Source organism: Mus caroli, unplaced genomic scaffold (assembly GCF_978045245.1).
Source record: "Mus caroli unplaced genomic scaffold, Mus_caroli_1 scaffold_11, whole genome shotgun sequence".
NCBI lineage: Eukaryota > Metazoa > Chordata > Mammalia > Rodentia > Muridae > Mus > Mus caroli.
Genome location: NW_028227266.1, coordinates 117,468,633 through 117,482,467, shown reverse-complemented (window position 1 = coordinate 117,482,467; position 13,835 = coordinate 117,468,633). Strand labels below are relative to the sequence as shown.

Below are 13,835 nucleotides of genomic sequence, written 5' to 3'. Positions count from 1 at the left end.
CCCAGCTCTGGGGACAGTCTCACAGACACACACACCCTCAGCTCTGGGGACAGTCTCACAGACACACACACCCTCAGCTCTGGGACAGTCTCACAGACACATACACCCTCAGCTCTGGGACAGTCTCACAGACACACACACCCTCAGCTCTGGGGACAGTCTCACAGACACATACACCCTCAGCTCTGGGGACAGTCTCACAGACACATACACCCTCAGCTCTGGGGACAGTCTCACAGACACATACACCCTCAGCTCTGGGACAGTCTCACAGACACACACACCCTCAGCTCTGGGGACAGTCTCACAGACACACACACCCTCAGCTCTGGGGACAGTCTCACAGACACACACACCCTCAGCTCTGGGGACAGTCTCACAGACACACACACCCTCAGCTCTGGGACAGTCTCACAGACACATACACCCTCAGCTCTGGGGACAGTCTCACAGACACATACACCCTCAGCTCTGGGGACAGTCTCACAGACACACACACCCTCAGCTCTGGGGACAGTCTCACAGACACACACACCCTCAGCTCTGGGGACAGTCTCACAGACACATACACCCTCAGCTCTGGGGACAGTCTCACAGACACACACACCCTCAGCTCTGGGGACAGTCTCACAGACACACACACCCTCAGCTCTGGGGACAGTCTCACAGACACACACACCCTCAGCTCTGGGGACAGTCTCACAGACACACACACCCTCAGCTCTGGGGACAGTCTCACAGACACATACACCCTCAGCTCTGGGGACAGTCTCACAGACACATACACCCTCAGCTCTGGGGACAGTCTCACAGACACACACACCCTCAGCTCTGGGGACAGTCTCACAGACACACACACCCTCAGCTCTGGGGACAGTCTCACAGACACACACATCCCCAGCTCTGGGGACAGTCTCACAGACACATACACCCCCAGCTCTGGGGACAGTCTCACAGACACACACACCCTCAGCTCTGGGGACAGTCTCACAGACACACACACCCTCAGCTCTGGGACATTCTCACAGACACATACACCCTCAGCTCTGGGACAGTCTCACAGACACACACACCCTCAGCTCTGGGGACAGTCTCACAGACACATACACCCTCAGCTCTGGGGACAGTCTCACAGACACATACACCCTCAGCTCTGGGGACAGTCTCACAGACACATACACCCTCAGCTCTGGGACAGTCTCACAGACACACACACCCTCAGCTCTGGGGACAGTCTCACAGACACACACACCCTCAGCTCTGGGGACAGTCTCACAGACACACACACCCTCAGCTCTGGGGACAGTCTCACAGACACACACACCCTCAGCTCTGGGGACAGTCTCACAGACACATACACCCTCAGCTCTGGGGACAGTCTCACAGACACATACACCCTCAGCTCTGGGGACAGTCTCACAGACACACACACCCTCAGCTCTGGGACAGTCTCACAGACACATACACCCTCAGCTCTGGGGACAGTCTCACAGACACATACACCCTCAGCTCTGGGGACAGTCTCACAGACACACACACCCTCAGCTCTGGGGACAGTCTCACAGACACACACACCCTCAGCTCTGGGACAGTCTCACAGACACATACACCCTCAGCTCTGGGACAGTCTCACAGACACACACACCCTCAGCTCTGGGACAGTCTCACAGACACACACACCCTCAGCTCTGGGGACAGTCTCACAGACACATACACCCTCAGCTCTGGGGACAGTCTCACAGACACATACACCCTCAGCTCTGGGGACAGTCTCACAGACACATACATCCCCAGCTCTGGGGACAGTCTCCACAGACACACACATCCCCCGCTTGGAGCCCACACAGCACATGAACTTACGGTTCGGTAAGCCTCTGCTTCTTGCCCAAGTTCCTGGAGTTTATTTTCACTCTCTGTAAGGATGGCTTTTTTCTGCAGCTCTAACTCTTCTAAAGCCAAGGATTCTTGCTGCTCTTTTTCTTGGGTGAGCTTCAAATATTCTGATCGACTCTTTTCCTGTGCCAAAAACAATTGATACCACCTCAATCCCACATAAATCCCAAAGCAACGCCTCATCTGCAGAACCCGGGCTCTGAGGGTTCCCAGTGTAGCCAGCTCTGAAAAGTCTCCTTTCTTATACAGTACGACACCCATGGCAAAGGTCACAAGCACTTTTAACATTAAACTAGCACACTAAATGTAATTTCTAGATTACACTCTTAACTTTAGGCATGTGTCTATATACTGTTGCTTAAAGAGCAAGCATTGATGTGGTATTTAGACATACTATATATAGCATGGTGACACACAGGGCTGTACAAAATGATTTCATATTACAGGATAGACTGAAATATGAAATATTTAGATAGAATTATTCACAGTCTTGATTTCAGTATTTTAGGTATATTAATTAATAGAGGAAATTTTCAAGTCTGCTGAATTAAGAAGCTAGATCTCCACGTGTATGTATGCATATATTATCTTTTTTCCCTCCACTTGAAATACAGCTGAATGTGTCAGTTCCCAGAAAGCACTGTGGACGCCAGTGCTTAGACACAGCAGCCCTGTCAGCACCATTGCCAGCTTCCTTTACATTCCACATTGGTCTCTGATCTCCATGCAACTACTTGTATTTTATGCTGAAATAAATATTCTTGTAAGTACCTTAATATTTATAATTTTGTTTTCTGTGGTTTTTTTGTTTTGTTTTGTTTTTGTTTATTTGTTTTTTCCTTGCTTTGAGACAAGGTTTCTCTGTGTAGCACTGACTATCCTGGATCTCACTATGTAGACCAGACTGGCCTTAAAATCAGAGATTCCCCTGCCTCTGCTGAGATCAAAGGCATGCAGCACCACCCCTGGGCAGAGTTTCCAGCACACAATTTTCCTAGCCGTGTGTAAGTGTACTCTAAATCCAAGTGCCTATTTTGCTTCCAGAGATTAGCAAACGTGTTGCCTCAGGCAAGAATCAATAAGGCTGGAGACGCTCAGACAACTTAGACCCAGATAGCATTTCCAATCCTTTTGCATGAAACATGTTTAAAAATCATACATATTATTTTATGGATGATAATTTCATGTACTTTCTTGATAATTTCATCAAAACAACTTTGTGGTAACTCACATAAAAGGTTCTCACAAATGAGGGAAATTACCTTTTGTTTTAAATTTTCAAGTCACATCCTTTTCAGCAAAAGTCTGAATCTTTGCTTTTCTCACTATTATTTTGTTAGTTCAGCAGTTTGTTAGTTCTTTAACTCTATTTTTTAAGCATCATATAAACTCAAAGTTTTGCTCTTTAAACTTCGGTTCAGAATAAATTTTGGGAAGCCAGTATGCTAGGCTCTGAGACAACTGTGCTGTCATCTCACGCACAGACTGATGGAAGCCTGAGCTCATGTGACGAGTACTGAACTAGTGGCCCCCTTGGGTTCCTCCTGTCCTTTTGTGCACCACCTCACCTGAGCCGAGGGCAGCTCTGAGGTGGACCTAGACAGCACTTACGAGAGCTATTCTCATCTGTTCCTGCAGCTCCCTTTCCCGGGCCTCAAGCCTCCTGCTCAGCTCCTGCTCTTTGCTGGCGAGCTCCTCTGCATGCAGCTTCTGAAGTGCAGCAACTTGTTCTTCTGAGTTCTTCTGAAAACAAGCCAAAAGGTAAGTGCAAACTGCCAGAAGAGGCACGTAACTACAGCCAGAAGAGGCACGTACCTCCACAGCTAAGTCACTTTGCTGACTGGTGATTAACCACACTACTAACTTGTTAAGAGGAAACAAGAATCAGCTCCAAAGTCAGAGCAGTTAAATGACCTTTTAGTACAGCATTTTCATAACCTGTACTAAATCCCCAGTGGTTAAGATAAGTAGAGGGGAGGGGAGGAAGACAGGAGACAGGAGACAGGAGGCAGGAGACAGGAGACAGGAGACAGGAGACAGGAGACAGGAGACAGGAGACAGGAGACAGGAGGAAGGCTGCTCTCACAACAGACCCTTCACTATGGTCAAGGTGTGCCAGGCTTTCTAGGAAGGCATTATTTGTTTAAGAGTTATTGGCTTTGTTCTTTCTCAGAAAGGAAAACTCAATTTTGCAAAACTATCAATGTTACCTACATAAATCTAAAAAGTTAATGTAATGAAACACGAAAAGAATGAGGGAGGCCATTGAGACTAAAACTTACATGTTATAAGAGCCAAAAATCAGGATCCACAGAGAGACGGCTCAGTGGTTAGGAATACCCCATCACCACTACCAAAACAAACAGTGGGGAAGGAGTGGCAGGCAGGGAGCAGCTCCTCAGACACAGTGATGATATGACAGTACAGCCGTACACTGTAGCAGTCAAGGGGGGGGGGGGGGGGACACCTGCCGGCATCTTACACATTTACTGTATAATAGTGATAACGACATGTCAAGGGACAGAGGCTATACTGTTAAATACTATTAAATTAGGGTGTGAAAGCAGTCCCCTGGCAAAAAACTAAGTTGAATTTCAATCTTATTCCTCACACCAAATAAAATCCAATCAGAGCAAGGGCGTAACCTTGCGCAAAGGAGGCATCCTACAGGCCTAGAGCAGCAGTGACCACAGAGCACGCTGATTCACGGCTGTAACCCGGGGTGGGAGGCTGACGCAGGGCAGGCACTTAGGGGCTGGCTTAGCCTACATGGTGATTCCCGCCTCAAAACCCAAATGAAAACACATAAAGGACAAAAGAAAAACCAGTGTCTCAGAATTGAGCATGTATGTGTTTTAGTTTTGTAATAGCTAAGACTGAGCCCAGTCTTGCAAACACTAGGCATGTGCCCTGGCATGAGCTCACAGCCACAGTCCCACAGGTGTGTTAAAACCTCTGAGGTGCTCAGCGCTTTATGGCACGTGCAGCCAAACTTACAACCTGAGTTTGAGCCCCGGCGTCCATGTAGTGTAAGAGAACCAATTCCATCACTACATCCTCTATAGCACACATGTACATAAACACTAAATAAATAAATGTAATTAAAATTAAATAGAACAAAATCCAGGAAGCAGTTAATGAATAAAACTGGTAACCTTAAATACCAAGAAAGAAAACTTTCTTCTCTACAGAAAAAAGAGTATTTGAGTAAGTTCCTCCTATCTAAAAGGCTAGCTCCCACTATCAGGAAAAAGTTTCTACAATAAAAAGAATTTGGGCCAAAGCTGTGTATATCCAGCAACACAAATGAGGAATCACTAAATGAGTAGAATGGAGACGTAGTTAAGGAAAGCATGGAATGACGGGAAGAGCTGGAGTGGGAACAGGGGTCAGGCGCCATCATTCATTAATTCATTCATTGCCTGTACTCTTGGTAGTAAGACTGGAAACCTATGGGATTTTGAAAATTACTTATTGTGTATCTGTGTGCTCTGTGTGTGTAGTGCTTGCACGTGAGTGTGGGTATGGCTACCCCCCCCACACACACACACAGATATATATCCAGTAACAGGTCATAATTGATACTTTCCTACATGTTTATAGTCCCATAGAAGGAAGTAAATGTGTAAACTTATTTAATTTCCCCCTCTGTACACTTATGTTCAATAAGGATATTGCATGGCACTGGGAGTCTTCCTCTCATCCTACAAGTTACTGCACTGAACCTTGAAGTCTGCAGGTTACAGCCAGGCTGGCCGGCCAGCTCTCAGGGTCTCCCAATCTACAACCACGCCCAGCTCCTCCCTCCAGTGCTGGGGACTCAAACTCAGGCCCTCATGCTTGCAGAGCAGGCACGCTCACCTACTGACCTTCACAACAGCCCCAAATGTCTTCATCAAAGGCACTGTACAGGCCTGTGAGAGGTCTTAGCAGGTAAAACCCTGCTCACAGCTTGATGACCTGGGTTCAATCTGTGGAGCCCACACAGTGATGGAGAGAACCAACTCTCATGTGTACTGAGCTCCACACACATGCTGTGGGACTTTCTTATACACATATACAAATACAGAAAAATTTTAAGTTCTCAAAAGACAACTTTTTATACAAATTAAAAATTTTAAAAACATTGTATTTTTAAGTGTAACCAGAGAATTGATAACTATCCTTTAAGGGTCTGAGAATGTAGCTCAGTGGTAAAACAAGTGTTTGCTATATGTGAAGTCAAATATTTGATCCCTACCAGTACCTGAAAACCAAATAAATGAGTAATTATCCTTTGAAACCTTTAAATACCCAACCTGGGTCGCGTACTCCCAAGTTGGAGAAGCCTTCTTGACTGAGTTCTGAGGGTGCACTGAAGCAGGTAAGCACCTACCTCAGGAGCCTCAGGTCAGCGAGCCAATGAGAAGCACAGGAACTGGAGAGGGGCAAGGTCGTCTAAGTGTCTAAGACAGTCTCTGCCAAGGTGCTTGAACTTCATCAAATGCTCAGGTTCTACAATACGAGCTGACTCTCTCTTACAAAGACGTGGGGAACGAACATCGGACCGCAGCCATGCTGATCAAAGCTGTCCTTACCTTTACCATGCTGGCAGCCTCCTGCCTCACCCGACTCAGCTCATGCTGAAGGCGGAGGCGCTCCTCCTCGCTCGCTCTCTCAACAGCCTTCATCTGTTCATCCATCTCCACCTTCATTCTTCTCTGTGCATCTTCAGTTTTTTGGGCTGTACTCAAGGCTTTTTCAAGTTCCTCAAAAGCTGCAATGAAAAGAGCAGAAAACAAGTATCTCAGGAGCTCCTCTCCATGAGCTCCCTGTCTTACAGTGAGTCTACAGGCTCTAAGAGCAGCTGCAGCAGCAGCAGCAGCAGCAGCAGCAGCACAGGCTAGAAGATGCAGCACTGCTCTACACCAAGGGACACCTCTAAGCTGTGCACCAGAGCCTTAAGGAAGTGTCCTGTCACTGAAATCAATTTTGTTGCTGAATTCTAAAGAAGAATTTAAGGATGCTTAACAAGCCTAAGTTTAGAACTTTGAAAATTATATATTAAATCACTAACATTTCCCTGCTCTGCCCACCAAGGGTCCTATGGCTAACAGACTCAAGAACCAGGCCAGGCTACCACTTGTGCATTGCGCAACTTCAACCACACTGTTACATCTATAGTACTCAGGCTCTCTGTCATCAGATCAGATAATGCCATCGGGTACTCACTAGGACTCTCTTTTTCTTTTTTGTTTTTTGAGTCAGGGTCTCACTATGTAGCCCGGCTGGATTCCAACTTGCAATCCTCCTGCATCCTCTTCCTGAGTGCTGGGGTTTCAGGCATGTGCCACTATGCCTGGCTCACTAGGACATTTTTAAGAACGGAAAAACAGTTCTTTGGAAAATCTTATTTTCAGGCATTTTAATCATAATATAAAAGAGTATGGGGCTTTGTTTCTTTTTTTAAAACATTTAATGGGTGGTAAGTACTTAATCACATACTTAGACAATTCCTCTGAAATGAAACCTACTATTGTTTAAGTTTAAAAAGAGCTGTTTTCAGCTAACTAGAAAGGAAACCACCTAACTCAGTGGCATATAAACAGGTACTACCGACAGCTAACAGGTAAGGGCCACCCAGGTCCTGTAGTCATAACCTCCTTTAAGTCTCTAAGGTAGAAAAACCTCATTCATCCAGCATTCCGACCAAGTCAGACACAATGGGTTACTTGGTACTAAAGTGTGTGCTCATGTGAGCCTATGGATGCATGTGTGCACTCCATATGCATGTGTGTATGTGAAGATCCATATACACATTATGAATGAATACCCTGTGAAAATCCGATTGCTATTGCCCTCCTAGATTATTTCCTTTAACCCTTATAGAAGCCCTGAGACTTCCTATTGTACACTCAGTGGTCAAGAAGTGTTGACAATTCCATCAAGAGACAGTCCACAGGGAACACTTCACCAACAAATACAATGTATCTTGTACAACAAAGTTGGTTAAGAACTTTGGGTGCTTAATCGGCATTTTAGTAAAAAGGCCTTTTGCTAATCCCACACTAGCTTCAGACAATGGTTTAGGCACAGGAACTATACCTGAGAACAAACACTTATTCTAAAGCAATTTTTTTGTTATTTCGAGACAGGGTTTCTCTGTGTAGCCCCTGGCTGTCCTGGAACTTGTTCTGTAGTTCGGGCTGTCCTTGAACTCAGAGATCCACCTGCCCCTGCCTCTGCCTCCTGAGTGCTGGTATTAAAGGTAGCAAGCACCACTATGGTCTCAGTTTAACTTTACACTTGCCTATAAATACCAGAATAATTCTTTAAGACATCAAGGTACTAAAAAGTAAAATATCTAAGAAAAACACTATCTTTGCTTTTTGTAGCTCTGTTTTTACTATAAATTCTGGTGTCAGACACACAGCAACAGTGAGCTATTGCTACTACTAAAACATTAGTCTCCTCACTTAAAACCTGGCCTGAGTGTGGGAGACGATTCAAGAGTGCTCACTGCTCACTTTGTGTTGAAGACTTAAAACTGAGAAAGTGGGAATTGGAACGGGAATGGTCCCTAGCACTCCAAAGTCACCAGTACACTCTCATTGTCCCACAGGGATCCGCCCATCAACCTTCCAGTCTACACCACAGAAATCTCTTATGCTAACTCTTTAGAACCTGAACATGGCTTTGACATTCGTTCAGAATCTAGAAGAAATGATAAAGGGAGAGTAGATTTGCATCCACAGTGTTTTCACTTAAATTACTCCCTGATATGGCAGAGAATGAAATAATTTCACAGCTAGAAATAATTTTTTGTAATCTTTTAACCTAATATCCTCAATTAAATGCAATAATTTGAGCACCCCCAATCTACACATGAGATGGTAAATCAACTTTAACATACAGGCTCAATGGGAGAACCTCAAATTGGAAAAATACCCTTGCTTTGCAATAGTGCCCAAGCTCAGTTGAGTAGAAATCTCTCTCATAGCCAGGATTTCTGAACTTGTCGACTATAAGAGGCTTTCAGGTCTCAGAAAGATGGACCGTGTTACGTGCTGACAGACATAAAACTCACTGTCTGCTATCTACTCCCTACTGTAAAGAAATATTAAGTACTCTTCCCAAAGCATTAAAACAAATCCAAATATCCACATATCCTAAACAGATGAGACACACTCACACCTACTGCAGACTCTACACTACAGCGCAATGAAAACTATTTTCTCACAGGAATTCTGCTTCTAACAGTGAACCCCACGTCAGTGTTTACACAGGAGGCAGAGAGAGTGCACGCACTGAGGAACCAGATGTTATGTGTGACTCTGCAAACAGCATGCACAATAAAGTGGTAGCCATGGCCTACAGTAATGTACACGGGAGTTCCCAAGTGACAGCACTGCAGAAGCACGTTTTGAAGTGCTACGTCATTCATTTGTTAGTTACAACAAAGGACAAGTGAGCAGACAGAAAGCGAACATCAGCCCCAGCCGACCCTGAGTAGTCTTCACTAGCATGCAGCAGTGCAGAAAACCAGTCAAGGCACACACTGGACAGGAAGGCTAAGCACCAAGGGCCGAAGTGTTGGAAACACACACTGTGTTCTTCCAAAGCAAAATTCAATGTACCTCAGGCAATTCTTATTTTTAAAAAGGAAAGGAAAATATAACATTCTGAATATACTTTCAAAACTCTGCAGGCAAAGGTGTAACCAACTAAGTGTGTATAACCCTCTGTGAGCTAAACAAAGTGCTGGGCTGTGATCTAAGTGCAAGCTCTTCACTTTCCACTTCAGATGAGGCCCATCCTGCCTATGAGATTCTAAAAGAGCCTCGGCAGCAGCAGGACTGGCAATCTCGAGCTCAACAATCCCACCACTTCCCACATTCTCACAGGATGTTTGCCACATGCCACACACACACAATGTAAGTTAGAGAGTGATATACAGTTAATACTTCACAAACACAGCCGAACCAGTAAGTAGACAAAGGAAATTTAAAAAAAAAAAAGAATCCTCAGAGAACCCAGCGTTTTCTACCACCTTCCCTGCTCGCTCATGGGAACACTGTACTCAGCTGGCTGTAACTCCAGAGCCCCAGAGTGAGGCAGTTATGCTCCCACCCTAGAGAGCACTCCACAGAAGGCTCACAGGACCAGGTCTTCCATCTCAGGGAATAAACAGGCCAACCTCCACATTAACTGTTCACCCTAAGACACTGGGTAACCACTTTAAAATGAGTAGGCTAGGCCTATGTCTTTATTCCTGGGGAGAAAGCTGACAAAAAACCTGCCGAAACACAAGATTCGTTAGGCGATAGAACAAACTACTACAAAGTGAATGAAATGCAAATCAATACTAAAACAACAAAGACTTGCATTAGTACCACCCAATCAACAGATGTACTCTACAAATAGCCAAGCAGTGTGTTTCCAGGAGCGAGACCCTTCAGAGGACCGGGACAGGGAGGGGGTGCTTTCCTTTCCACACGACTACCCATATGAAGCAGGCTTTCTTCATGTATTACATGTCAACTGGCTGGATGCAGACAAAAGGGGCACAAAAATCCACTTGTGCTCCATCATGCCAAGTAACACAATAAACAAATACACACTAGATTTTTTTTGAAAAGTAGTTACATTTCATAAAAGCCTATGCTAACATGTGACAGGCTAACATGTGACAGGCATATGTTTTTATTTTGAAAATAAGTGAAAGGCTGGAGAGATGGCTCAGCAGTTAAGAGCATTGACTGCTCTTCCAGAGGTCCTGAGTTCAATCCCAGTAACCACATGGTGGCTCACAACCATCTGTAATGAGATCTGATGCCCTCTTCTGGTGTGTCTGAAGACAGCTACAGTGTACTCATATACATAAAATAAATAAATCTGAAAGGAAGGAAGAAGGAAGGGAAGGGAAAACTTTAAAACATTTTCAGTTTGAATTACTTACTACAGTGGACCTGGAACTGCCCTGAGTTTTAAGTGTGTGACAAGGTCCCTATCCAAGATTAAAAAGCTCTACAGTTTATGTGAATGGAAAGAAAGCACTACCACTTTTGGCATACATACTCAATGTATGCAATACATACATACTCAATGTAGTCAATGCTCACATGTGAACCAGGGCTTTCACAAGTGCAAGAGACCATGCATCTCCAATTCAAAGTGACTTCTTAAGCCACTCCCCAAAGCATATAATTAGGCTCCTCTGACTTTAACACACCTGCAGACCTATCCAATATGTCGGGGTGTTTTAAACATCAAACGCCTTTAAAGTCTCTAGCCTTGAAAACTATCACATCAAGCAAAGCAAAGCCACCTTAACTGACTGGTCAGGAAGCTGTTCTTCCAGATGCTGAAGCTTGCCAGCAACAATGACTGTGCTTTGAGCATAAACCCAGTCACAGTCCATTTAAACAATACATCTTCCTAGCAGATATTCACTGAGTATTAAATATAAATACATTACTTCCAAACAGCATAAATCTACTTCAACTCAAGACTTTTTATTTTTTTATTTTTTGCCTGAGAAACATGGAATTTTCTTTTAAAGGCTCATTCTACTAAGTACCCATGATAAGAAAAAACAGAAAAGGAAGCCAGCCTTACCCCAGTCCTGTTCATACAAGGCTTGGGAAAGGCACCGGGATTCACTTATTGGCATGTGTGGATGCACAAAAATAAGATGTTCAGTGAGACTTGAGATTCAAGGAAACTGTTACATACACATCAGCAGCTAACACAGCATTAAACACACAGGTGGTTTTGTCTTGTCTATGCACAAATCGGGCATGTTCAGTATATAGCCTTATTTCAAATGTTTGCCCAGACTTCAAGTGCACATGTTCTTCTGTTGGGTTTATCAGGCTGGACCATACAAAAGAAAATATAACTCGGCAGTAACAAAGCACAGAATCTCATGACTTAACCCAAGTTTTTACATGCAGCCAATCATTTAAAAAACACATAAATTCAGCAAAGATGGGGTGTAGAAAAACAAAACAAGGCTTATGAAAGTTAGTGCACTCTGAGAAACCTCCTAGTCCATGTGAAATATTCTACACACTTACATAATTATAAGAGTGTGTGTGTGTGTGTGTGTGCAGGCTTGTGTATATTCATGTAGAGGGCAGAGATTAATCTCAGGTTTTGTTCCTCAGAAACCATCCGACTTGCTTTTTTGAAACAGGTTCTCTAACACTGGCCAGGAGCCCATCAAGCAGGTTGACATCTGCCTGCTCCCACCTCTCCAGCACTGGGATTAACAAACTACATGTCAGCTTCTACAGGTGCTAGGGACCGGAACTTCTCCCATCCTCCTGCGCAAGCACATCACAACTTGAGCTCTCTCCTTTACTTGGGGAGAAACTTAACGCTGTGACTCATGATTTCTCTTTAGCTATAGCTATATTTGAATCACCTAACAGTAACTAATAAAAAAAAAAGACTAAAGCCTTATAGATAAAAATGATGTGAGAGAAGAAAAAAAATCAAAGGTTAAAACTAATCTGTATTGGAGAACTGTTACAGTGTTTCCAAGAGTAAAGGTTTAAAAATAGGTTAAAAGCTACTAGTTATCAACAGAGGAATGGTTACGAAGGAAATGATGTGTATTCAATATGACACAAACCATTCAATCATGTTAGTACCTTGGCATTATATATAAGAATTCCTAACATAGTGCTAAATGGTGGCATAAAAACATACAAAGTTAAATACACAATACTACTGGAATATAAGACTATGGATTACATAAAGCCTAAACGCGATACACTCAAACAACGGTACACTTCTATTTCACCACTCATCTGAACTGACACCAAAAAGTATGAAAGCAGAAATCAACAGTTGCTGCCCAGGGCTTCTAACAAGGGTATTCTCTTTAGCTGTTAAAATGAATCATCTTCAACAAAGCAAGAGTGCTGTAGTGAGAGACTTCAGAACCGCACCCGCCCTTCCCAGGAGGCTGTTCAAGTGTGAGACGTAGACTGTAGTGTCCTGATGGAAGCACATCATTACACTCAGGCCTTAGTAATTTTTACATGTGTGTGCGCGGTGTGTGTGCATGTGTGCTCATGTATTTGAGCACATGTAGGCATGTGTAAACATGTACACATTTGTGTTGAAGCCTGAAGATGGCCTCACATGTTCCTCCATTCCTATCCACTCTATTTACTGAGGCAGGTTCTTACTGAGCCTAGGGTTTCTAACTGCAGCCAGTCCAGCTAGCCCGCTTACCCCTGGGTCTCCTCTCTGTCTCCTCAACACCAGGATTACAGGCTCTGGCCACGCATGCCTGGCTTTTGCATGGGTTCTCGGGGATTGGAGCTGTGCTTCTCAGCTTTCTGGGGCAAGAGCTTTACTTACTCAGCATGTCCCTAGCTATGCCTTAGCATAGATAAATCAGAGACTGACGTGGACTTTGTCCTACACCACGTGGCAGCATTAGTTTACAGATTAGGAACAGTGGCAGCATTAGTTTACTGATTAGGAACAGTGCGGTACACCTGAGTCTCAAGAAAAACAACTCAGAATGTGCTCTAGTCAGTGCTAACTAAGGCCCAGAAAGAAGGAGTCAACTATCTATCAACAGTTACCTATCAACAGTCCCATGTCCAGAGATACTATCCCAATCCAAGTCTTTACAGTCGAAAATGCATCCAGACAGTTTCTTTGGTAACAATTTTATGTAGATATATCTGCTTCTCAAATCCCAATAGCCAGCTGTAAGGATAGTACTGCTTCCTTTTATGTCCAAGGACAGAAGACAGATGTCTAAGAAAGCAACTGAATTCTACAAAACCCAGATAATGTTTACAGATTGCTTATGGACGCTTGGATTGTTGACCACTGACTGTCTCCCATACTAGGCACTCATCTAGAGTTTTCCTTTGATTATTTTCTGTGCTTTACATTTGTGACTAAAAACCAATTTCTGTTGGATTGTTCTTCTC

At 44.2% G+C, this 13,835-nt stretch overlaps 1 protein-coding gene across 13 annotated transcripts in view; it reads right to left on the bottom strand.

The window, feature by feature from the left end:
- The window catches only part of Golga4 (golgin A4), an 83,713-nt gene that overhangs the window by 31,340 nt on the left and 38,538 nt on the right, over positions 1–13,835 (bottom strand). For 5 of the 13 annotated variants that reach the window (XM_085828166.1, XM_085828164.1, XM_085828167.1 and 2 more), the window contains 4 exons: positions 11,491–11,511; positions 6,471–6,649; positions 3,505–3,636; positions 1,861–2,016 (listed from right to left, as the gene is read on the bottom strand). In XM_085828166.1, coding sequence (XP_085684292.1) covers positions 1,861–2,016; positions 3,505–3,636; positions 6,471–6,649; positions 11,491–11,511 — 488 coding nt within the window. The remainder of the gene's footprint in view (positions 1–1,860; positions 2,017–3,504; positions 3,637–6,470; positions 6,650–11,490; positions 11,512–13,835) is intronic. The other 8 variants (XM_029481999.2, XM_029482001.2, XM_029482004.2 and 5 more) reach the window with 3 other exon arrangements.